The sequence below is a fragment of the Hyla sarda genome, chromosome 11 (assembly GCF_029499605.1).
Source record: "Hyla sarda isolate aHylSar1 chromosome 11, aHylSar1.hap1, whole genome shotgun sequence".
Taxonomy (NCBI): domain Eukaryota; kingdom Metazoa; phylum Chordata; class Amphibia; order Anura; family Hylidae; genus Hyla; species Hyla sarda.
In genome coordinates, this window is record NC_079199.1 from 31409980 (window position 1) to 31437468 (window position 27489).

General features: G+C 44.8%; 1 protein-coding gene across 8 annotated transcripts in view; it reads right to left on the minus strand.

The window, feature by feature from the left end:
- Window positions 1–21203, minus strand: part of PCNX1 (pecanex 1) — a 128212-nt gene extending 107009 nt beyond the window's left edge. For 5 of the 8 annotated variants that reach the window (XM_056546969.1, XM_056546961.1, XM_056546965.1 and 2 more), the window contains exon 1: window positions 20792–21066. In XM_056546969.1, the coding sequence (XP_056402944.1) occupies window positions 20792–20944 (153 nt within the window). In that variant the 5' untranslated portion in view covers window positions 20945–21066. The other 3 variants (XM_056546968.1, XM_056546966.1, XM_056546967.1) reach the window with 2 other exon arrangements.
- Window positions 21204–27489: the final 6286 nt, after the last annotated feature.

The window sequence follows — 27489 nt, forward strand, 5'->3', positions numbered from 1 at the left end:
ATTAAAAAGAAAACCGCAATTTAGCAAATTTTGGAAGGTTTTGTTTTAACGCTGTATAATTTACGGTAAAAAAAACATGTGTTCTTTATTCTGTGGGTCAATACGATTAAAATGATACCCATGATAACATACTTTTCTATTACTGTTACGCTTAAAAAAAAAAAAAAAATCGCAAACTTTTTAACCAAATTAGTATGTTTAAAATCCCCCTATTTTGACAACCTATAACTTTTTCATTTTTCTGTATAAGCGGCGGTATGAGGGCTCATTTTTTAAGCCGTGATCTGTACTTTATTGATACCACATTTGTGTATATAAAACCTTAAATTTTTTTTAGGAATTATTATTATTTTTTTTTATAAAATGTGACAAAAAATCTGCAATTTTAAACTTTTATTTACGTTCACAGTAAGGGATCAATAACATTATATTTTAATAGTTCGGACATTTACACAGGTGGCGATACCAAACATGTTTATTATTTATTTCAATTTTTTTTTTTTTTTTTTTTTTTTTTTTTTACACTTTATGGGGGTTAAATGGGAAAAAAAAGGACATTTTACATTTTTATTGGGGGAGGGGATTTTTCAAAAATGTTTAACTTTTCTTCATAACTTTTTTTTTTTTTTTTTTTTAACACTTTAATATATTCCCCATAGGGGACCATTTACAGCAATCCTTTGATTGCTAATACTGTTCAGTGCTATGCATAGGACATAGCACTGATCAGTGTTATCGGTCATCATCTGCTCTGGTCTGCTCGATCTCAGACCAGAGCAGAAGACCCGTGGAAGGCAGCGGAGGCAGGTGAGGGGACCTCAGTGCGCCGTTCTGGATGATCGGATCCCCGCGGCAGCGCTGCGGGCGATCCGACCATCCATATTTCTGACCGCACTCCCGCAGATGCCGTTATCTGTATTGAACACGGCATCGGAGGGGTTAATGGCCCACATCAGTGCAATCGCATTACCGGCGGGTCCCTGGCTGCGTTCAGCAGCCGGGACCAGCCACGCATGACCAGAGCATCGCTCCGATGCTCGCGGTCACGTACAGGACGTAAATGTACGTCCTGGTGCGCTAAGTACTGCTGCACCAGGAGATCTTGTTCACCGCCTCCTTCACAGACTCTTTTTGGGGCCAGAAAACAGAGCTGGACGGTCAGCTGCACAATGGACACCAACAGATCCCATTGACTTTAATAGTCCGTTTGTTTAGCATGATCCGACGGGACAAAAGATTACGGCTTGCATGCTTAAGTAAGATGGCTGCCCCATTATGCGCTTAAAATTTAATTAAAAAAAATTACAAAGCGAAAAACAAAGATTAGAAAAAAAGAATGCTTTAGTACCATCCTATTAGAATTGGTGGTGCAAAGTAGAGCAGCATTGTCCATTCCTGCAAAATGGGACAACATTGCATGATATTGTACTACTGCTACTTTTAGTACTGTGATTAGCAGTACAGTGATCCCTCAACTTACAATGGCCTCAACATACAATAGTTTCAACATACAATGGTCTTTTCTGGACCATTGTAACTTGAAACCAGACTCAACATATAATGCTATGGAATCTGCTAAACATGTCAATGGCCGGAAGAACCGACCAATCAGAATGGACATTTCACTGGTGAAACTCTTGTATTCCTGAAGTGCATGCACTGACTGGTGCCTGGTAGCGCCCCCTATAGTACAGGGAGGTATTACATGTTCTGTACTCTTTACCTGTGCCAGGGTTAGCTGCTCCTTTGGACACCAGGTGAGGGCGGCTCCATTTTCCTTTTTTTTTTTAAAGGACATTGCGTGTTCTGTAAAAGACCCTGAAGAAGCTTCTGTCCTCTACACAGACTAGTGTTTCCCAAAGAGGGTGCCTCCAGCTGCTGCAAAACTACAACTCCCAGCATGCCCGGACAGCCGAAGGCTGTCCGGGCATGCTGGGAGTTGTAGTTTTGTAACAGCTGGAGGCACACTGGTTGAGAAACAATGACATAGACAGTGATTTACAGCTTCCAGCAGATCTTTATTACTTTTATATGTAAGGATTTGCTTTATCTATATTAGTATATACTTATTTATCTTTAATCCTCACTTTTTCCTATTTTTGGATGACATTTTGGGGCTTCAGAACCAATTACCAGGTTTCCATAGAGTACTGGTCTCAACATACAATGGTTTCAACATACAATGGTCGCCCTGGAACCAATTAATATTGTAACTTGAGGGAACACTGTACAAGTAACAGAGGTAAACAAGTGAGTCCAGCCAGTAATGATAGAGCAGAAAAGCGGAACCTCCAACACAGGTGTGAACCCAGCCTTAGCAGAGAAGCCGGGAGTGACTGGCCAAAGAGATTCATCACAGTCAGGGACACAAGAGGAACGGACCCCCAGATAACCGTGCATTACACTACCAGCAGATATTCCAAGTCTGCATCATGTAATCTAATGGTCTGGACCAAGAAGTGCACAGGAAAAAGACTAACAAAGAAAACAACTATACTACAGAAGAGGGAGAATGTGTTAGATGGGTGAAATAAAAAAAAGCAGGTCACAGTTGCCAACTCTTTTAGAGATTAAAGTATTTATATAGATTAACATTCTTCTGGCTGCATGTGACCACCAGCTTCTACCTCCATTCCAAAATTTGGCAATGAAGTGACTTAACACAAAGTGACAAATTATTCAACACATACAATAACAAAGATGGCGACATAAGGCTCTGTTCCCACTGACTGGGTTCACACTACGTTTTTGCCATACTGTTTTCAATCAGTTGACCACGATTTTGTCTCCGGTTTAAAAACCGTACTGCAACCGCATACTTTTTTTTAACATGGACGTCAATGGGAAACGCACATGTATACGGTTCCATACGGGAAAAACGTGTACGTTTTTACTTTGCACATGCGCATTTGAATCCTAAAGTCCCCACCCAAGACCCCTCCCATTAAAAATGGACAAAATTTTCAAAAACTTTTGGGTTTTTATCTATAAAAACTGACGGAACTGTATGCACTTTTAAAAACAGTATACTGTTTAAAAACGCATGCGGTTTACTTTTTTTCCATACTGTTCCATCCGTTTTTTTTGCCATACGGTTTTCTTTAGAAAAACGGATTGAAAACAGTATGGCAAAAACGTAGTGTGAACCCAGCCCAATACCAGGTCCACTTGATATTTCTTCCTTTTACTTGATAAGAATGCGGCAGCCAGTTAAACCCAGACCGACTGATGCATTAAAGGAAAACTGTCCCCCGTTCACCTGCACTATAACCTGATACACCGGATTATAGTGCAGGTGAACAAGAGACCGATGCGGGGTCTCGGACTGCAATATCTACCTGCAGTCTGGAGCCCAAATCCTCCAAAGGTCCCCATCAGCACTGACTTGCACTTTAAGGCGGGCCCGCTGGCTAGATTTAAATATTCATAAGCGCTTCAGGGGGATCTGGGCTCTGAACTGCAGGTAGACCTGAATGGAGGGGGCATGGCGTGACGTCACGTCCCTGTCTCGGAGGCAGTGCCCGGCACAGAATCTTGCGGGCTGCACAGAGATCACAGGGGTACCGCCACTGGAATTCGGGGGTTAAAAGGGGTATTCCGGCTTTATACATATAAGATGCATAAAGCCGGAATACCCCTTTTAACCCCCGAATTCCTCTGGCCAACTAACCCCTTAAAGAAAACACCTGTATTAATGAAGGGCATGCAATGACTGGCTGTCTGGTAGCATCTCCTTACTGTACAGGGAAGTAGTTCAGGGTAGTGCTGGGCGGTATACCGGTTCATACCGTTTTTACTATATACATTTTTCATATATCGCAATATTGGTGCCCCCCGCATGAATTATCAGCCGCAGCGCATTGTCCCCACATCAGGGAACTAATCATATATGACCCGCTCTGCTTCTCCTCCTGTGATCCTCCCCACATTGGTAAATAAATGATTTGTGAGCCACGGCGCAGGGCTTTTGTTCTGATCGGAGAACGGAAGCTGTCACCTCCCCCTGCAAGCGCTAAAAGCCAGAGAGCCGTGGGTGCAGGGCTTCTGTTCTGATCATAAGCTCAGAAGCTCTGCAGCACCCGTGGCTCACTAGCTTTCAGCGCTTGCAGGGGGAGGTGACAGCTTCCGTTCTCCGATCAGAACAAAAGCCCTGCGCCCGCGGCTCACAAATAATTAAATTTCCCGACGTAGGGAGGATGTGCAGCGCTCACAGGAGAAGCAGAGCAGCGCCCGCCGGTCATATATGATTAGTTCCCCAGGACCTGATAACTCATTCGAAAGGGGGTGGGGGGGAAATGAGTGGAAAAAAAACTTTAAATACACTGAAACTGCCCTAATTTTGAAAAATACCGTAATATACATTTTTGGTCACACCGCCCAGCATTAGTTCATGGTCCTGTACGGTACATACAATGTAACAAAAAAGGTAAGTGGAACCGCTCCATCTGGTGTCTAAAGGAGCAGGTAACTGTGGCCCAGGTAAAGAGTAGTACAGAGCATGTAGTACCTCCCTGTACTGTAGGGAGGCGCTAACAAACAGCCACTCAGTACATGATTAGTCAGTTCTTCCATACATTACCAGTGAAATGCGCATACTGATTGGTCAGTTAATCCATACATTTACATGTTTCACAGATCTGGACTGTCCGTAGCATTGCATGTTGAATATGGTTTCGATTTCAAGAGTTGTCCAGAAAAGAACATTATATGTCGACAATATTGTATGTTGAGGCCATTGTTACCACTGTATACATAACACTGTATATTGTCATCCCAAACATTGTTCTCAGGGACCATCACTGCAGTAGACAGGAAGGGGAACCATTTCTTAACATATAAATTTTTTGCATATTGTGTTATAACAAATAATTTTATACAAACATCAATTCTCATTTCTGCTTTCTAGTGATTAGTAACAGACTCACGGAGAGCCGGTCAGATCAGCCGCAGCCTTACAAACCGGAAATCAACAATGCTAGCCAGTACCGAAGACAAGACGACATGTGACAGGGGATGGGAAGGAGAAGAGGGTTCCCTCACATCGAAAATGACACTGCATTACTGTACTGTATAGCCAATGTCTAACACACAGACAATACAGCACTTTTCAGCTGAATACCATTTTCCCCCAAAGTCTGTGCACCCAGAATATACCAGCAGACGAGCATTGTGATTATTCTCCAGCGCCTCCCTGTAACTAGTCGCAGCTTGCCTGTTTGCTTATATAATTATAGTCAGTCATTCTTTTAAACTCCAGAAAAATTGGGATGAAGTTTTTTTTTCCTCTTGTTTTACAACATTCTCTTAAGACCTACAAAATGCCATGAAACTGGTTGGCTCCAACACTGGAGGTGTAATCAGATCAGGACATACCCAATGACATTTCATTCTGTACTTTCTCTTAACTTCACATAGACCACCTAAGGTCCGATGAAGAGCATTATGGCACGAAACGGCTGTCAGATTCCACCGCTCTATAGCCTCCCTCGTCTGTCTCTCCACGATACATCCTACGACCTGTACATATCTTCTTTTTAGAGATGAGCAACGTAACAGTGATTCGACTGTATCCACCATTTCCAGACCACCAGAGCACATGAAAGCTTTACTAATTTATGCAGGCTAAAGTCAGCAACCGCCGAGCCGAGACGTTCGTGAGGAATCAAATCGCTGTAACTTCGCTCATCTCTACTTCTTCTATGTGCTTGAAATAAAGAAGTTATCATTTCGGATCATCTACATCTGACATTTGCTGTGTTATGCTTCTTCGTAGTGAGGATTTACAGTCATTAGAATACTCGGTGTTCAGCAGTGGATGTCTTCAGTCAGCTATCATGTATAGCAGCAATCTTTAGGTGATCAGTAGTGGATGTCACGTGACCACCACAGCCAATCAGCAGGCTTGGCGGTCACATTCGGTATTCATAAATACGGAGTGTGACCGCAAGGGTCACCTATTATCTGCTGCCCCTGTAACACTAGAGCGCTGACCAGAGGCCAAATGATGGATTCTTCCAGCCTAGATATAGGTAGGTCTGCAAATCTGGTTGTTGGCTCTACAGAACCATCTAACAGAGATGAAAGTATCTGAAGATCTGCAACAAGGTTGCATGACAAATCTAAAATGGGCATTTTTTCTTTGGGTTCCTTTTACTTTTGGACATACAATTTGGCTGGGTTCACACGGAGCAATTTTTCACATTTTCATTGCTTTTTGAAGGCCGGAAGGGAGATTCATAGCAAAAAACAACATGCATTTTTGCAGCTGCAAAGATGTGTTTTACCTTTTAGAACAGCAAAAGGATTTTGTATTCTAATTTTGACTGCCTGAAGGGTTGCATGGAAATGTTTACTCATTGTAATGCTCATGTTAGTCCAATTTTCCCCATCGTGTAAGGTCACAGGATATCTGCAGAACACAGCTTCCCAAACAGTATGCCTCCAGTTATTGCAAAATTACAACTCCCAGCCCGGGCATGCTGGGAGTTGTGGTTTTGCAACAGCTGCAGGCACACTGATTGGGAAACACTGCTCTATAATATGCCACCACTTCATGAACAGTGGGGGTCTGACCTCCAGAACCCCTACGAAAGCTAAAAATGTATTTTCACACTGCTTCTCCTTCAGCTATTTCCCTGTAAGCTCTGCAAGGAACTGCAGTCAGCCCTATTCAGTCTATAAAGGCTATGGATATAGTACACAAACACACTGAACTGTATTAAGTATTGCTAGATGGAATTTCCAATATCTTAGGAGCCTGGTCAATCGATTGGCGGCTCATGGGGTCAGAAGCTTGAACAATCCACAGTCTGCTATCAATGGAAACTGTACATTTAGAGAAACAAAAGTCAACAAGGTTCTAGCTGCAAAACATATCGTAACTTTAGCTGTAAATGTATCAGTGATGGAATTATAGCAAGTACATAAATGCAGATCATAACCCAGTTCTTTCCCGCTAATGAGTCACAGTGAAGTCATCATTCCAGAAAGGTGACATGTTCAAGAAAAGAGCATTAAGATTTGTTAGGCAACTACAGATCAATAAACTGGTAAATGCACACAATTCAATTGATGTACTAGTACAAGAGGATTACCCAGCCTGCTTCAAATGGTTATCTGCAGATATATAGGTATATAAAGGGGTTCCAAGTAACAAAACTTTGGCACCGAATCATCATTTTTGGTCATTGGCAAAAAGAAAAAACATTACTACTTGTAAAATAAAATAGTTATACTAGACTAGGGACTGAGCAGTGGCAACCTTTACACTAAGATGGGGGCTGAGCAGCAGGAGCCTTTACACTAGAATGGGGGGCTGAGCAGCAGGAGCCGTTACACTAGAATGGGGGGCTGAGCAGCAGGAGCCGTTACACTAGAATGGGGGCTGAGCGGCAGGAGCCGTTACACTAGAATGGGGGGGGGGGCTGGGTGGCAGGAGCCGTTACACTAGAATGGGGAGGGGGGCTGGGTGGCAGCAGTCTTTACACTAGAATGAGGGGCTGAGTGGGGGCAGCCTTTACACTAGAATGAGGGGCTGAGTGGGGGCAGCCTTTACACTAGAATGAGGGGCTGAGTGGGGGCAGCCTTTACACTAGAATGAGGGGCTGAGTGGGGGCAGCCTTTACACTAGAATGAGGGGCTGAGTGGGGGCAGCCTTTACACTAGAATGAGGGGCTGAGTGGGGGCAGCCTTTACACTAGAATGAGGGGCTGAGTGGGGGCAGCCTTTACACTAGAATGAGGGGCTGAGTGGGGGCAGCCTTTACACTAGAATCAGGGGCTGAGTGGGGGCAGCCTTTACACTAGAATGAGGGGCTGAGTGGGGGCAGCCTTTACACTAGAATGAGGGGCTGAGTGGGGGCAGCCTTTACACTAGACTAGGGGCTGAGCTGCGGGAGCTTTTACACTAGAATTGGGGCTGAGTGGGGGCAGCCTTTACACTAGACTAGGGGCTGAGCTGCGGGAGCTTTTACACTAGAATTGGGGCTGAGCGGCAAAAGCCTTTACACTAGGCTGGGGGCTGAGCTGCAAGAACCTCTACACTAGAATTGGGGTTGAGGGGCGGGAGCCTTTACATTAGAATTGGGGCTGAGCAGCGGAAGCCTTTACACTAGGCTGGGGGCTGAGTGGCGGGAGCCTTTACACTAGAATTGGGGCAGAGCAGCAGGAGCCTTTTTTTTACACTAGGCTGGGGTCTGAGTGGTGGGAGTCTTTACACTAGGCTGGGGTCTGAGTGGTGGGAGTCTTTACACTAGGCTGGGGGCTGAGTGACTGGTATCGGCAGCCTTTACACTAAAATAGGGGCTGACCGTCATTGGCGGCTTTTACACTAGACTGGAGGCTGACTGGCATCGGTGGCCTTTACACTAGGCTGGGGGTGGAATTTACAACAGGCTGAAGAAGGGGGGGGGTCAGCTTTTACACTAGACTTGGGGTTGACCAGCGGCAGCCTTTACACTAGACCGGGAGCTGACTAGTAGCAGGCTATACAACATTGAATAGTTAAAAATGTTGCAAATATTCCATAGATTTTATATAGTCTATTATTTATTGTGTGGTTACATTCCAAGTATAACAGGCTTGTTCTAGACTCCAAGCTCTTGTGGTTTGTATATAACTGTAATGACGAGGCAGGGACGGTTATTTCCATGCTGATGCAGCTCATTTTCACCCTCAGCATCTCTGAACCAGCAGTGATATCCTATTTTGTACCTAATGTTTCTACCCAGGTGAACCCCAGGAACAATGTAGAAAATCAAATCACCCTTAAAACCAAACATAACTTTGTTCCCATTCCAGAGCAATAAGGTAAAATCCTGTATACTGAATATTCACATCAGCTAAAACTTAAGGTTACTGATTAAAGGAGTTACAATTGTTTAGTCTTGAGAAGAGACGTTTAAGGGGGGATATGATAAACGTATATAAGTATATTAATGGCCCATACAAAAAATATGGAGAAAAACTGTTCCAGGTTAAACCCCCCCCAAAGGACGAGGGGGGCACTCCCTCCGTCTGGAGAAGAAAAAGTTTAGTCTCAAGGGGCGACACGCCTTCTTTACCGTGAGGACTGTGAATTTATGGAACGGTCTACCTCAGGAACTGGTCACAGCAGGAACAATTAACAGCTTTAAAACAGGATTAGATACATTTATGGAACAAAATAACATTAATGCTTATGAAGAAATATAAAATCCCATCCCTTCCCCAATATCGCGCCACACCCCTACCCCTTAATTCCCTGGTTGAACTTGATGGACATATGTCTTTTTTCGACCGTACTAACTATGTAACTATGATTGCACTAGAAAAAAAGTTAGCCGCCATCACCAAAGCTCTAGATTATCTGGGAAACTTTTCAACACTGGTGCAAAAAAAAAAAAAAAAAAAAAGGACCACAGAATACAATAGAGTGGCAATCACCTTATCTTTCCTTGGCACCAATTTTGATATATCTAACCCATTGCCTAAAAATATCCATATACCCGCTGCCATCACACGCATGAAATAGACATGGGATGAATGTGGGCCCACCAAAACAATGTTACAAAAGCTAAACTGTCAAAACATTACCTAGTAAATATCATTACTATATTTACAAGATCATGTAAGCTCCTTTTGCTTAAATCCCCAGATTTAGCTGTAGTTCTCTTAGTTCATATAAATGAATGGCTTGTTCCTCCATGTTTGCATTGATGTCTAAAGTGGGTTAAGCTGTAACACTGAAGGTGCCTTGTATTTAGGGCCAAGCAAATCATTTGATCTAGTCAACACAAATGCAAGAAACCTTCCCCAAGGCCCCTTTCATGCACTCTATTTTTTCAACATTTTACAAACCTTAAAATGGGCACTGTCAGATACAAAAACTTTTGATATGTTGTAAAGCTGGCAAAACCAATAGGTTTTGCAATTGCTTTCATTAGAAAATTTTCAGTATTTCATACTGAAAAAGACAGTCAAACAACTGCCCCCCTGCCTGCTTGGACATACTAGTCCTGCTGTGTCCATGTGTCATCACCTATGTCATGGACACACTTCCTTGATTGACAGCTGTGAGTTCATGGCTCAGAGCTGGAGGAAAAATCCTCCCACTGTCAGCTTGTGTCCCGCTACTGTCAGTGAGGACAAGATGGGAGTTGTAGTTTTGCTAATGCTAGGGGAGATGTGAGCAGACAGCATACTGAGGGAGGGGGGCGGAGACCTGCACAGTGAGGCCATGCCCCCTCCCTTTGAGAGGAATTCAGACTAGAGAGCTAAATTAAAAGTGTAATAAAAAAATATATAAATAAAAAGGTGCTTGACACATAAATTAGATGTACATGGTCAGGATTAGGTACTGAATGATCTATTTAAAAAATTGTTGGATCTGACGGGTACGCTTTAAAAACATTCTAAAAATAAGTTTCAGGGAGGTTTTGTGGCATTTTTTGCGTGGCATTTAAAAAATGCATTTTTTTCTGCCATTTCTTCAAATAATATATTGGAAGATAGGATATGTTTAAACAGGGTGGATATGCTGGGGGTGTCCATAGCACATGTGGAAATTCTTTAGCACACTACAGTAGCGCAAAATGAATGAGATTTGTAGAAATCTTGTCTAAAAAAAAACTCCACAACATTCATGCATAAACTGACCTATGGGGCGGATTTAACACTCCATTACATGTCAACTTGACTTCCAACGGGAAAGTCAAAATTCACAATAAATCTGCAGAAGTCATTGAATTTGCTGCGGAAATGCTGCAGATCCAAAGCAAAATCCACAACTGTGGGTTTCAAATACATTAGGTTTTTTCTTCTTCTACAATATTAATAGAAACCCCTTGGATTTGGATGCAGAAGTGCAGTGGATTTTCTACTGCCTCTTTGACAATAAACATAAAATGCAGCAAAAAACACTGCAAAATGCTGTGTGTAATTCCAGCCCAAAGGTATTGTTTGGGAAGGATTTCCTTGCTTCGTCCTCTTGGGAAATTATTGTAAAATATTCTATCATGCTCAAGAGGGATGACACTACTCTGACTGAAAGATTATTATCAGAATATTCCAATCTCCAGGATAGAAGTGACTAAGCAATATAGATCAAGCTCAATAGACATTGTATATAAAGTAAAGATCACTCAGTAACAATCACAGTCCTGTGATGATCTCTATGACTCCTCTCTTTGGCTTGGCTCTCTCATTAGCTGTACCCCGCAGGCAATGGTAACAGACAATAACTGGATGTGACAGCAATATGCCCATAGGTCAAGCAGGGCGAAAAATATCACTGGAAACGTCAGCAGGTCATTGAACATGGCTGACCATTGTCTATGGGTAATGACTTAACAGGTACCGACTTCTAAAAGCTAGCCATGTGTATAACATAGCTGTCATTTCCCCCAAACTCAAGGGTACCACTTCTAAGAAGGGCGTACAAGCTGTCACAAAGACACTTCAGGTGGCAGCTCATGAGTATGCAGAACAAACATGTTTGGACCAAACACCCCCACCCCGAACTCAACCTGCCATTGTGGGACAGTCAAAAGTCCTCCATAGAGAAGAGAATCTCATTCTGCCAAGATTTATCTACAGTATGGAGAGGTTAAATATTCTCACTCATTGACTATTTCACTCACTCTCTATCCATTGATCTGTCATAACAATAAAACCACTCCCGTGTGGTGAAAACCAGTATCTCGTGACAGTGGCGCCTGTCAAGGGGTAAGATGTATCAGGCAGTCATTTACAACCAGTCTTAAAGTTGATAAGTTGAAAGCAGTGAAAACAGACAAGTGTAAGGAACTGAGTGACTTTGACAAAAGTTAATTGTAAAGGAACCTCTAAAACAACAGGTCTGTGGGGTAATCCTGGTATGCAGTGGTTAGTACCTACTAAAAGGTCACTGTGCCAGCGCACAGTCAAGATGATGTACACTTACAGCAGAGGGAGGAGTCAGGAGGAACATATCTAAGCATCGGACACTAGAGGAGGACTCTAGTCTCAGACTGGTACCAATGAGCTTCCCGTGCACTGGACATTGTGTAACATGAATTTTAGTGAAAAACCACAGACAATGAAGGTGGCCTTAATCTGATGGATTAAGGTCGGGTGCATGTGCATCACTTCCATGGGGTATAGGCGACACCAAGATGCAGTATGGGAAATAGACAAGCCAGGGAGAGCATTGCGTTGCTCCGTCGTGCAATGTTCTTCCTGTCATGTGCATTTTTTGACATGTACCAACTACCTTAAAAGTGTACAGAACAAGTACACCCAGAGCTCTCTATACATACACGGGAAGATTTATAAAAAGTTGTGCAGAGAAAGAGTTGACCAGTGGCCCATAGGAACCAGATTGCTTCTTTGATTTTGTTTTCTATTTTTCAGTGGCTTTGTATCTGATTGGTTGCATTGGGCAACTGGTCACCTTTTCCTCTGCATAAATTTGAATAAAATCCACTACTGTAAATGTGACTCAAGAAAGATATCAACATAACACTGTAATACTAGGTGAAAAAAAAAACAATAGCTGAAGCATCACCATCATTGTTTCACTTGGTGTCCATAGACACAAAACAACTAGGGCTTAAAAACAAACAGCAGCAAATAGCTTAAACTTTATTAATGACGTTGTGCAAAAATAGTAAAACATATGGCATTGCCATAACACACATATACATTTTTAAAATTACAGTTTTGGCATATGTGATGCCCTTAAAAGGGGTACTCTACCCCTAGACATCTTATCCCCTATATAAAGGATAGGGGATAAGATGTCTGACCGCCGCTGGGAACCCCCACGATCTCTCCTGCAGCACCCCTGTCATCTGGTGCACGGATTACTGGCAATGCAGGGACCGGAGGATCGTGATTTCACGCCCCACCCCCCTTTAATGCAAGTCTATGGGAGGGGGATTAGAATAGATAATGTGTCATTTTAGAGACATGCTGACAGCTGATTGGCTGTCATGTACCATTAAACAACAACCATAGGTGTGTGGACAGATTATATACAAACATGCCTAAGTGAATTTTCATGCAAAACACTCAATAGCTCACTATTTCCATGCTGGCAGCAAACCAGTCTGAAACATTTCATCTTCCAATTGATATCTTTCTGATTTCACCAATCTCATGATATAGTAATGCCAGTAACATAAGGTTTAGGCCTAAACACTTACACCCCACATTGGCATCACGGCAGCAGCTGCTGCACTGCATCTTGCATTATGCAATACAGAAAGGGACAATCTGATAAGTGTTGCTTTGGCTACCACAACACAGTAGTCTCCAACCAGTGGAGACTATGACAGCCACCTGAATACTACATGTAAAATACACATAAAAAGGTTTTACTGTAACCTGTACAATCTGATAACCCCTGGAATAAAACAAATAAAATGTTTGGCCATGCGTTTAACTACTTCAAACTCTACGAGGACATGTCTGGGGGAGGCACTTCCACCACGGCAATGCCCCCGGGCACAAAATTATTTCCAAAGAAAATTGTCTGGTATGTATGATGTCGTAAAAACATCCCTGACCTAAACCCCAGCAAATACCTTCGGGATGAATGAGAACAGCAAGTGCCAAGCACACATTATCAGCAGACACTAGTGCCTGACCTCACTGATAATATTATCATGGATGAATAGACCAGGACCCTACAGCCATGTTATAACATCAGGGGAAGAATTCCAGAAGGGGCTATGGTAGGGAGATATATACAGTGTATACCATGCTTTACTGTCAAAAGACATTTTATCTACTTTTCATGCAGGACAGTGCGCAGGCTGAGGATCTGCATTCTCTTCTGTCCAGGTTTTATTTTTTGGTTCAGACCATCAGCTCTCTTCTCTATCCCAGTGTTATTCCTCATGTATGAACATCAGCTCTCTTCTCTATCCCAGTGTTATTCCTCAGGTCAGACCATCAGCTCTCTTCTCTATCCTGGTGTTATTCCTCAGGTCAGACCATCAGCTCTCTTCTCTATCCCAGTGTTATTCCTCATGTATGAACATCAGCTCTCTTCTCTATCCCGGTGTTATTCCTCATGTATGAACATCAGCTCTCTTCTCTATCCCGGTGTTATTCCTCATGTATGAACATCAGCTCTCTTCTCTATCCCGGTGTTATTCCTCATGTATGAACATCAGCTCTCTTCTCTATCCCCGTGTTATTCCTCATGTATGAACATCAGCTCTCCTCTCTATCCCCGTGTTATTCCTCAGGTCAGACCATCAGCTCTCTTCTCTATCCCGGTGTTTTTCCTCAGGTCAGACCATCAGCTCTCTTCTCTATCCTGGTGTTATTCCTCAGGTCAGAACATCAGCTCTCTTCTCTATCCGTGTGTTATTCCTCATGTATGAACATCAGCTCTCTTCTCTATCCCAGTGTTATTCCTCAGGTCAGACCATCAGCTCTCTTCTCTATCCCAGTGTTATTCCTCAGGTCAGACCATCAGCTCTCTTCTCTATCCCGGTGTTATTCCTCATGTATGAACATCAGCTCTCTTCTCTATCCCGGTGTTATTCCTCAGGTCAGACCATCAGCTCTCTTCTCTATCCTGGTGTTATTCCTCAGGTCAGAACATCAGCTCTCTTCTCTATCCCGGTGTTATTCCTCATGTATGAACATCAGCTCTCTTCTCTATCCCGGTGTTATTCCTCATGTATAAACATCAGCTCTCTTCTCTATCCCGGTGTTATTCCTCAGGTCAGACCATCAGCTCTCTTCTCTATCCTGGTGTTATTCCTCAGGTCAGACCATCAGCTCTCTTCTCTATCCTGGTGTTATTCCTCAGGTCAGACCATCAGCTCTCTTCTCTATCCTGGTGTTATTCCTCAAGTCAGACCATCAGCTCTCTTCTCTATCCCGGTGTTATTCCTCAGGTCAGACCATCAGCTCTCTTCTCTATCCCGGTGTTATTCCTCATGTATGAACATCAGCTCTCTTCTCTATCCCGGTGTTATTCCTCATGTATGAACATCAGCTCTCTTCTCTATCCCCGGTGTAATTCCTCAGGTCAGAACATCAGCTCTCTTCTCTATCCGTGTGTTCTTCCTCAGGTCAGACCATCAGCTCTCTTCTCTATCTCGGTGTTATTCCTCAGGTCAGACCATCAGCTCTCTTCTCTATCCCAGTGTTATTCCTCAGGTCAGACCATCAGCTCTCTTCTCTATCCGTGTGTTCTTCCTCAGGTCAGACCATCAGCTCTCTTCTCTATCCCAGTGTTATTCCTCAGGTCAGACCATCAGCTCTCTTCTCTATCCCGGTGTTATTCCTCATGTATGAACATCAGCTCTCTTCTCTATCCCGGTGTTATTCCTCATGTATGAACATCAGCTCTCTTCTCTATCCCCGGTGTAATTCCTCAGGTCAGAACATCAGCTCTCTTCTCTATCCGTGTGTTCTTCCTCAGGTCAGACCATCAGCTCTCTTCTCTATCTCGGTGTTATTCCTCAGGTCAGACCATCAGCTCTCTTCTCTATCCCAGTGTTATTCCTCAGGTCAGACCATCAGCTCTCTTCTCTATCCGTGTGTTCTTCCTCAGGTCAGACCATCAGCTCTCTTCTCTATCCCAGTGTTATTCCTCAGGTCAGACCATCAGCTCTCTTCTCTATCCGTGTGTTCTTCCTCAGGTCAGACCATCAGCTCTCTTCTCTATCCCAGTGTTATTCCTCAGGTCAGACCATCAGCTCTCTTCTCTATCCTGGTGTTATTCCTCATGTATGAACATCAGCTCTCTTCTCTATCCCGGTGTTATTCCTCAGGTCAGACATCAGCTCTCTTCTCTATCCCGGTGTTATTCAGAATGTCAGAATATCAGCTATTTGTTTCTCAATCAAACCATGAAGCTTTCATTAAATCTTTTATTAAGCTTTTATTAAATTCTCTTCAGCTCTTTTATATACCTATGTCATTCGTCAGTCTAGAGATCAGCTCTCTTTTATCCCTAAGCTATTCCTCTGGTCAAAAGATCAGCTTTCTATTCTTTTCCTATGTTATTCAGTGGTTCTGGAGATCAGCTCTATACTATTTCTGTGTCCATCATCATTCCTTTATAGCTCTATGTTATTCCCCTTGTCAAAATATTAACCCTCCCTTCTATCCCAACATTATTACTTGGATCAGAATATTTCTCTCTTACATTGTGTTTTATCAGCTCACTACTAGCCATAGGGGATCCCTTGGATCTTAAGATCAACTCGCTTTTTATCAACATGCCATTAGTTTGTTCTAAAGATCTCTCCCTTCTACCCCTATGTTATACCTTGGCTCTGGAGGTCGCTCTTCTACCCCTATGTTATACCTTGGCTCTGGAGGTCGCTCTTCTACCCCTATGTTATACCTTGGCTCTGGAGGTCGCTCTTCTACCTCTATAATATATTGATGTTCTGGAGATCGCTCTTCTACCCCTATAATATAGTGATGTTCTGGAGGTCGCTCTTCTACCCCTATAATATATTGATGTTCTGGAGATCGCTCTTCTACTCCTATAATATATTGATGTTCTGGAGATCGCTCTTCTACCCCTATAATATATTGATGTTCTGGAGATCGATCTTCTACCCCTATAATATATTGATGTTCTGGAGATCGCTCTTCCACCCCTATAACATATTGAGGCTCTGGAAATCACTCTTCTATTCCTATAATATATTGATGTTCTGGAGATCACTCTTCTACCCCTATAATATATTGATGTTCTGGAGATCGCTCTTCTACCCCTATAACATATTGATGTTCTGGAGATCGCTCTTCTATCCCTATAACATATTGATGTTCTGGAGATCGCTCTTCTATCCCTATAACATATTGAGGCTCTGGAGATCGCTCTTCTATTCCTATAATATATTGAGGCTCTGGAGATCGCTCTTCTATCCCTATAATATATTGATGTTCTGGAGATCGCTCTTCTATCCCTATAATATATTGATGTTCTGGAGATCGCTCTTCTACCCCTATAATATATTGATGTTCTGGAGATCGCTCTTCTATCCCTATAACATATTGAGGCTCTGGAGATCGCTCTTCTATTCCTATAATATATTGAGGCTCTGGAGATCGCTCTTCTATCCCTATAATATATTGATGTTCTGGAGATCGCTCTTCTACCCCTATAATATATTGATGTTCTGGAGATCGCTCTTCTACTCCTATAATATATTGATGTTCTGGAGATCGCTCTTCTATTCCTATAATATATTGATATTCTGGAGATCGCTCTTCTATTCCTATAATATATTGAGGCTCTGGAGATCGCTCTTCTACCCCTATAATATATTGATGTTCTGGAGATCGCTCTTCTACCCCTATAATATATTGATGTTCTGGAGATCGCTCTTCTACCCCTATAATATATTGATGTTCTGGAGATCGCTCTTCTATTCCTATAATATATTGAGGCTCTGGAGATCGCTCTTCTACTCCTATAATATATTGATGTTCTGGAGATCGCTCTTCTACCCCTATAATATATTGATGTTCTGGAGATCGCTCTTCTACCCCTATAATATATTGATGTTCTGGAGATCGCTCTTCTATTCCTATAATATATTGATGTTCTGGCGATCGCTCTTCTACCCCTATAATATATTGAGGCTCTGGAGATCGCTCTTCTATCCCTATAATATATTGATGTTCTGGAGATCGCTCTTCTATTCCTATAATATATTGATGTTCTGGAGATCGCTCTTCTACCCCTATAATATATTGAGGCTCTGGAGATCGCTCTTCTATCCCTATAATATATTGATGTTCTGGAGATCGCTCTTCTATTCCTATAATATATTGATGTTCTGGAGATCGCTCTTCTACCCCTATAATATATTGAGGCTCTGGAGATCGCTCTTCTACCGCTATAATATTGATGTTCTGGAGATCTCTCTTCTACCCCTATAATATATTGATGTTCTGGAGATCGCTCTTCTATTCCTATAATATATTGATATTCTGGAGATCGCTCTTCTACCCCTATAACATATTGAGGCTCTGGAAATCGCTCTTCTATTCCTATAACATATTGATATTCTGGAGATCGCTCTTCTACCCCTATAATATATTGAGGCTCTGGCGATCGCTCTTCTATTCCTATAATATATTGAGGCTCTGGAGATCTCTCTTCTACCCCTATAATATATTGATGTTCTGGAGATCGCTCTTCTATTCCTATAATATATTGATATTCTGGAGATCGCTCTTCTACCCCTATAACATATTGAGGCTCTGGAAATCGCTCTTCTATTCCTATAATATATTGATGTTCTGGAGATCGCTCTTCTATCCCTATAATATATTGATGTTCTGGAGATCGCACTTTTTAACCCTGTGTTATTCAGAGGTTCTGATAATCTCTTCTATTCTTCTTTGGTTCAGAAAATTAGGTCTCTCTATTAGTTGATAGATATGTACAGTGGATGCTAAAGTTACATAGTGTTCCATGTATACCTTCCTGTATCACAGATAAAAGCTCTGTAAAGAAACCCACCACAGACTGGCAGTACCCTATACCAGTGGTTCTCAACCTTTTTTGCCTGAGTATGCCTTGACTGCCCATTCCCAAAAAATTGTACCCCCCATATTTGAGACATTTTGTAATGATTATAGTATAATTCATATGCTTTACTTTCCTCTATAACAGAGAGTTCCTCTCCCTATTTCCCCAGTCCCCAGATTTACAGGTGACGTCTTCTCTAATCGGAGTTGTTCACTTTTCTTTTTCTTCACTATCTGGCCTAGACCGCCATTAAGACTTCTCCACAGAACCAGACAAACAAACATTTTAGGCTTCTTTCTGCAGTACAAGTACCCATAAAGTTGCTAGGCCCCCTCTGTGCTACCCAAATATAGCTGTAGGCCCCCAAACTGCCCCCATATATAGTTGTAGGCCGCCATACTGTCCCGCTTTGGTGTTACCCTGCTTCTCTGGTCTGGGGACCTATTCCTATGGCTCATAGCAGTAGGTCCCCGGTCTGCAGGGGCAGTGGAGCAACAAAGCTGATGGTAGTTCCTGCCCACAGCAGCCCAGTGCCCGCGCTTACCCTTCGCTGTCCTCCTGCTCCGCTCCTCGGTGCACTGACGTCAACCGACCATTTCTTTCAAAGTGGCCCAGACCAGTAACCAGTGGCTGTGGCTAGGGATCAACCGATTATCGGTTTGGCCGATATTATCGGCCGATAATCCCGATTTTGGACATTATCGGTATCGGCAATTACCTTGCCGATAATGCCCCGCCCCCCTGGCCAGAGACCACAGCCGCCGCCGCATTGCCTCCCCCATCTCCGTTTTATAATTACCTGTTCCTGGGGCCCAGGGTCCGCACTACTTCTGGCTCCTGCGACATTCTGCGGCGTCCTGTGCGCTGCGCAATGACAAGTGACGTCCTCAACGCGACATCACCGTCAGTGCGCACAGTGACAGCTCAGGACGACGCCGGAGCCAGAAGTAGGACCCCAGGAACAGGTAATTATAAAACCGGAGATAGGGGAGGCAATGGGGCAGGGGTTGGACTAGGGAGGACCCCAGGACAGGCATGGGAAGAGAATCAAAAGCCGCTGCAGTTCACTGATTTAAAGCGCCCGCTTTAAATCATTGATCTGCTGGGCTATCGGCCTGAAAGGTCGCAGATTATCGATATTGGCCCTAAAAAAAAAAATGTCAAAAAAACCTTATCAGTCGATCCCTAGCTGTGGCTGCCATTACTGTTTTTTAATTTACTTGCACCCCAGGATGAGAACCACTGCCCTAGAATAAGGGACTCCCTGACACTACCAGGATGTCCACCACAGCTTGGCAGCGCTCTAGAGTGAGGGTCTTTCTGACAGCTCTATAGAGATGCCCAGCACAGCCTGGCGCTACCACAGAGATGCCCAGCACAGCCTGGCGCTACCACAGAGATGCCCAGCACAGCCTGGCGCTACCACAGAGATGCCCAGCACAGCCTGGCGCTACCACAGAGATGCCCAGCACAGCCTGGCGCTACCACAGAGATGCCCAGCACAGCCTGGCGCTACCACAGAGATGCCCAGCACAGCCTGGCGCTACCAGAGATGCCCAGCACAGCCTGGCGCTACCACAGAGATGCCCAGCACAGCCTGGCGCTACCACAGAGATGCCCAGCACAGCCTGGCGCTACCACAGAGATGCCCAGCACAGCCTGGCGCTACCACAGAGATGCCCAGCACAGCCTGGTGCTACCACAGAGATGCCCAGCACAGCCTGGCGCTACCACAGAGATGCCCAGCACAGCCTGGCGCTACCACGGAGATGCCCAGCACAGCCTGGCACCACCACAGAGATGCCCAGCACAGCTTGCAATTACCACAGAGATGCCCAGCACAGTCTGGCACTAGCAAAGAGATGCCAGGCACAGCTTACCATTACCATAGGGATGCCCAGCACAGCCTGGTGCTACCATGGAGATTCTCACCACAGCCTGGTACTACCATATAGATGGCCAGCACAGCCTGTCACTAACACAGAGATGCTCAGCACAGTTTGCCATTACCACAGAGATGCTCAGCACAGTTTGCCATTACCACAGAGATGCTCAGCACAGTTTGCCATTACCACAGAGATGCTCAGCACAGTTTGCCATTACCACAGAGATGCTCAGCACAGTTTGCCATTACCATAGAGATGCTCAGCACAGTTTGCCATTACCATAGTGATGCCCAGCAAATCCTGGTGCTAACATGGAGATTCTCACCACAGCCTGGCAGTGCCCTATAGTGAGGGTCTGGCAGCTCCAGTAGAAGACAAGGCCTGCACAGCACACAAGATGGAGGAGGCAGGAGACACATACTCACCATGTACAGGGTGAAGGGGAAGCAGAGCAGGAAAAGCCATATGTAGAGGTGCAGGGTGTTCACAAAGGTGCTCTGGTGAGGGTCGTAGTACCAGCCCCCGGTGATGGAAGCCCAGACTCCCTGCCGGAGGATCTGCAGCGTCTGAGACCCCATGGTCCCCCGTCAACCCCCCTCCTCCTCCTCCGGGCCGCTGCCGCTGCCGCCTTCACCTTCCCGTCCGCAAAAGGATAGGGACACAACGACTGGAGACAGGCCCGGGCGGCCTCACGGCGGCCATTTTATCCCCTCTCACCCCCGGAGGAAACTCTGGTCCTCCAGCGACGAGCGGCCTGCCTTCTACGTTCGTTCTCCCTTCAGTCCAACCATAGAGTCCTGTGTAGAACGTCTCCTACAGCTGCTGGCGGACATGTTATCGCCACCTAGCGACCGCTCCGAGGATTGCAGGAACCACATCTGTATTACGCTAAAGGTGCGTTTCCTAACGTGTGGCTTCTCCAGGCTCTGTCAGGTGTGATGATCCAGTCAGTGGGGGGTATACAGTATATGTAGTGGGGCATTGGGGGTATACAGTATATGTAGTGGGGCATTGGGGGTATACAGTATATGTAGTGGGGCATTGGGGGTATACAGTATATGTAGTGGGGCAGTCAGTGGGGGTATACAGTATATGTAGTGGGCCAGTCAGTGGGGGTATACAGTATATGTAGTGGGGCAGTCAGTAGGGGTATACAGTATATGTAGTGGGGCAGTCAGGGCGGGTATACAGTATATGTAGTGGTGCAGTCAGTGGGGGTATACAGTATATGTAGTGGGGCATTGGGGGTATACAGTATATGTAGTGGGGCATTGGGGGTATACAGTATATGTAGTGGGGCATTGGGGGTATACAGTATATGTAGTGGGGCATTGGGGGTATACAGTATATGTAGTGGGGCAGTCAGTGGGGGTATACAGTATATGTAGTGGGCCAGTCAGTGGGGGTATACAGTATATGTAGTGGGGCAGTCAGTAGGGGTATACAGTATATGTAGTGGGGCAGTCAGTGGGGGTATACAGTATATGTAGTGGTGCAGTCAGTGGGGGGTATACAGTATATGTAGTGGTGCAGTCAGTGGGGGTATACAGTATATGTAGTGGTGCAGTCAGTGGGGGTATACAGTATATGTAGTGGTGCAGTCAGTGGGGGTATACAGTATATGTAGTGGTGCAGTCAGTGGGGGTATACAGTATATGTAGTGGGGCAGTCAGTAGGGGTATACAGTATATGTAGTGGTGCAGTCAGTGGGGGTATACAGTATATGTAGTGGTGCAGTCAGTGGGGGTATACAGTATATGTAGTGGTGCAGTCAGTGGGGGTATACAGTATATGTAGTGGGGCAGTCAGTAGGGGTATACAGTATATGTAGTGGTGCAGTCAGTGGGGGTATACAGTATATGTAGTGGGGCAGTCAGTGGGGGTATACAGTATATGTAGTGGGGCAGTCAGTAGGGGTATACAGTCTATGTAGTGGTGCAGTCAGTGGGGGTATACAGTATATGTAGTGGTGCAGTCAGTGGGGGTATACAGTATATGTAGTGGTGCAGTCAGTGGGGGTATACAGTATATGTAGTGGTGCAGTCAGGGCGGGTATACAGTATATGTAGTGGTGCAGTCAGTGGGGCATTTGGGGTATACAGTATATGTAGTGGGGCATTGGGGGTATACAGTATATGTAGTGGGGCATTGGGGGTATACAGTATATGTAGTGGGGCAGTCAGTGGGGCATTGCGGGTACAGATGTGATGCTGCAATAGAACAATGATTCCCAACCAGTGATCCCATCTTTAGTTGTCCGGACATGCTGGGAGTTGTAGTCTTGCAACGACTGGAGGCACTCTGATTGGGAAACTCTGCTTTAGGCTAAGTTTCTGTTTGTTTTCTGTTTTTTTTGTCCTGCGTTTTTTTGTTTGAAAAAAAAAGACGCAAGAAAAAAAGCCAGTGCATTTTCCTGCATCTGGCGTTTTTTCATTTGTGTGGAAATTGCATTTTTGGCAACTTGGCCTTTTTCCAGCCTTTCCAAGTTGGATTTTTTTAAACTTTTTGGTTGACTCCGGAGAAAATGGCTGCTGTTCCTCTTCCTGGGAACAGCCCTTTTTTCACAGGTGAAAAAACGCCAAAGAAAAACGCCAAATGCAAAACATGCATGGCGTTTTTAATGGCGTTTTTTCACTCTCATAGACTTCTATGGGAGAAAAACGCTACGATTTTGACTAAAAAAAACTCCAGTGGCTCAACATGCTGCGACTTTGGAAAACCGCCAAGGAGCTGAAAAACGCAAAAAAAAAGAGAGAAAAAACGCCAAAATGAAAAACGCCACGTGGAAAAAGAATTTTGCGATTTCTAATTGATTTACAGCTAACATCTGGCCGCAGTATTTTTTGGCCGAAAAAACGCCATGTGGCAGATTTGGCGTTTTTATCTGCATTTTTTCCCCCCAAAAAAAGTAGAAACTTAGCCTTAAAGGAGAACTCCAGAATAGAAAAATTGTCCTCCATACTGCCAGCAGTAAAAAAAATAAATAGGCACATACCTTCCTTCGCTCCCCCCGGTGCCTCCAGTAACCCGCTCCGGTCTCTGCCACGATCCTCTTCCTGATTGCCGGTGGTCGGCGAGTCATACTGCACTCAGCCAATCACCGGCCGCAACGAAGTCCCGACTCGGCCGGCGATAGGCTGAGCAGCAGTGTGACGTTTTCGGCCCCGCAGCGTATTTGTCATAATATGACACCACAGCGCTATATGTGAAAAGTATTTCTAACAGCGGCCGGCCAGCCCGATGATGCTGATACAATACTTTTCATTCATAATGCTGCAGGGGCATATGTATATAGAAGTGCTGTGGGGGGCAGATAACCGCTATATGTCTGCCCCCCCCCCCCAGTGCTTCTATATACATATACCCCTGCAGCGCTATGAATGAAAAGTATTGCATCAGCATCATCTGGCTGGCCGGCTGCTGTTAGAAATACTTTTCAGATATAGCGCTGTGGTGGCATATTATGACAAATACGCTGCGGGGGTATATATTTATAAATGCGCTGGCAGGGGGTATATATTTATAAATGCGCCGGCGGGGTCATATCTTTATTAATGCGTTGCAGGGGGCATATTATAAATGCGCTGGGGGCTACATATATAGGCTATTTGATTGCCCCCCCTGCAGTGCTATATATCCTGCCCCCCACAGCGCTTTTAATATAGATATGGCCCCTGCTGCCACTCACAATGTTCATTTTAAAAACCCCGCTGGGAGCCCTGAATGGCTCCTCAGTACCCGCCATTCAGGGCTCCCCGCAGGAGATTTAAAAATTAAAGTTAAAACAAACCAAACATCACAGGGTTGTGGAGCATGCCGCCCGCTCCCCTGCTTAATAACTTCTGATCGCATGGGGTCTCAGAAGTGAGACCCGGTGCGATCAATCCCTCAGCCCCTGTACTACAACCCCCATCATGGAACATAGTCTGTTCCATGATGAGGGTAGCAGTACAAACACTAATGTAGCCTCCCCAGCTGTCTGCAGACTCCCGCAGCCAGGGAATTACTACTCCCATCATGGAATCAAGTCTATTCCATGATGGGAGTAGTAGTAATCCCTCAGCACTGCAGGAGTCTGCTGATGTCACCTCTTCTGAGCATGCTCAGAAGTAATAGCGGATATTATAAACCAGGTGGAAACGGATGACATGAAGGCTCATCTGTTTGCCATAGACTTCAATGTTAAAAATAACGGCCGTTAATTTACCCGTTTCTTGTGACGGAACAAAATTTCTTGTGACGGAAGAAAAATTAGTGCATGTGCCGTTATTTCTTCCGCCACAACTAACGGCCGTTATTCATGACGGACTATAACGGGTCATAACAGATAATCAAAAAATCCCATAGACATGAATGGGATTGTGTAACGGACGTTTAACATCCGTTATTAAGGCTTTTCTAACAGATGTTTATAACGGATCTTTTAATTGAACAACTTTATAGTGTGAAAGGGGCCTTACAGACCCATACAAGAGCTTGTTATGGTGAGGTCTGATTCTGGGGTCTGTATTATGGTGGGTGGTGATTCTGGGGTCTGTATTATGGTGGGTGGTGATTCTGTGCTCTGTATTATGGTGAGTGGTGATTCTGGGGTCTGTATTATGGTGGGTGGTGATTCTGGGGTCTGTATTATGGTGGGTGGTGATTCTGGGGTCTGTATTATGGTGGGGTCTGATTCTGGGGTCTGTATTATGGTGGGTGGTGATTCTGTGGTCTGTATTATGGTGGGGTCTGATTCTGGAGTCTGTATTATGGTGGGTGGTGATTCTGGGGTCTGTATTATGGTGGGTGGTGATTCTGGTGTCTGTATTATGGTGGGTGGTGATTCTGGTGTCTGTATTATGGTGGGTGGTGATTCTGGGGTCTGTATTATGGTGGGTGGTGATTCTGGGGTCTGTATTATGGTGGGTGGTGATTCTGGGGTCTGTATTATGTTGGGTGGTGATTCTGGGGTCTGTATTATGGTGGGTGATGATTCTGGGGTATTATGTTGGGGTCTGATTCTGGGGTCTGTATTATGGTGGGTGGTGATTCTGGGGTTTGTATTATAGTGGGTGGTGATTCTGGGGTCTGTATTATGTTGGGTGGTGATTCTGGGGTCTGTATTATGGTGGGTGGTGATTCTGGGGTCTGTATTATGGTGGGTGGTGATTCTGGGGTCTGTATTATGGTGGGGGGTGATTCTGGGGTCTGTATTATGGTGGATGGTGATTCTGGGGTCTGTATTATGGTGGGTGGTGATTCTGGGGTCTGTATTATGGAGGGTGGTGATTTTGGGTCTGTATTATGGTGGGTGGTTCTGGGGTCTGTATTATGGTGGGTGGTGATTCTGGGGTCTGTATTATGGTGGGTGGTGATTCTGGTGTTTGTATTATGGAGGGTGGTGATTCTGGGTCTGTATTATGGTGGGTGGTTCTGGGGTCTGTATTATGGTGGGTGGTGATTCTGGGGTCTGTATTAATGTAGGTGGTGACTCTGGGGTCTCTATTATGGTGGGTGGTGATTCTGGGGTCTGTATTATGGTTGGTGATGATTCTGGGGTCTGTATTATGGTGGGGGGTGATTCTGGGGTGTGTATTATGGTGGGTAGTGATTCTGGTGTCTGTATTATGGTGGGGGGTGATTCTGGGGTCTGTATTATGGTGGGTGGTTCTGGGGTCTGTATTATGGTGGGTGGTGATTCTGGGGTCTGTATTATGGAGGGATCTGATTCTGAGGTCTGTATTATGGTGGGTGGTGATTCTGGGGTCTGTATTATGGTGGAGACTGATTCTGGGGTCTGTATTATGGTGGGTGGCGATTCTGGGCTCTGTATTATGTTGGGGTCTGATTCTGGGGTCTGTATTATGGTGGGTGGTGATTCTGGGGTCTGTATTATGGTGGGTGATGATTCTGGGGTCTGTATTATGTTGGGGTCTGATTCTGGGGTCTGTATTATGGTGGGTGGTGATTCTGGGGTCTGTATTATGGCTGGTGGTGATTCTGGGATCTGTATTATGGTGGGGGGTGATTCTGGGGTCTGTATTATGGTGGGTGGTGATTCTGGGGTCTGTATTATGGCTGGTGGTGATTCTGGGGTCTGTATTATGGTGGGTGGTGATTCTGGGGTCTGTATTATGGTGGGTGGTGATTCTGGGGTCTGTATTATGGTGGGTGATGATTCTGGGGTCTGTATTATGGTGGGTGGTGATTCTGGGGTCTGTATTATGGTGGGTGGTGATTCTGGGGTCTGTATTATGGTGGGTGATGATTCTGGGGTCTGTATTATGGTGGGGACTGATTCTGGGGTCTGTATTATGGTGGGAACTGATTCTGGGGTCTGTATTATGGTGGGTACTGATTCTGGAGTCTGTATTATGGCGGGTGGTGATTCTGTGGTCTGTATTATGGTGGGGTATGATTCTGGGGTCTGTATTATGATGGGTGGCGATTCTGGGGTCTGTATTATGGTGGGTGGTGATTCTGGGGTCTGTATTATGGTGGGTGGTGATTCTGGGGTCTGTATTATGATGGGGACTGATTCTGGGGTCTGTATTATGGTGGGAACTGATTCTGGGGTCTGTATTATGGTGGGTACTGATTCTGGAGTCTGTATTATGGTGGGGACTGATTCTGGGGTCTGTATTATGATGGGTGGCGATTCTGGGGTCTGTATTATGGTGGGTGGTGATTCTGGGGTCTGTATTATGGTGGGTGGTGATTCTGGGGTCTGTATTATGGTGGGTGGTGATCCTGGGGTCTGTATTATGGTGGGTGGTGATTCTGGGGTCTGTATTATGGTGGGTGGTGATTCTGGGGTCTGTATTATGGTGGGTGGTGATTCTGTGGCCTGTATTATGGCGGGTGGTGATTCTGGGGTCTGTATTATGGTGGGTGGTGATTCTGGGGTCTGTATTATGGTGGGGTCTGTGTTATGGTGGGTCTGATTCTGGGGTCTTTATTATGGTGGGGACTGATTCTGGGGTCTGTATTATGGTGAGGTCTGATTCTGGGGTCTGTATTATGGTGGGGACTGATTCTGGGGTCTGTATTATGGTGGGGACTGATTCTGGGGTCTGTATTATGGTGGGGACTGATTCTGGGGTCTGTATTATGGTGGGGACTGATTCTGGGGTCTGTATTA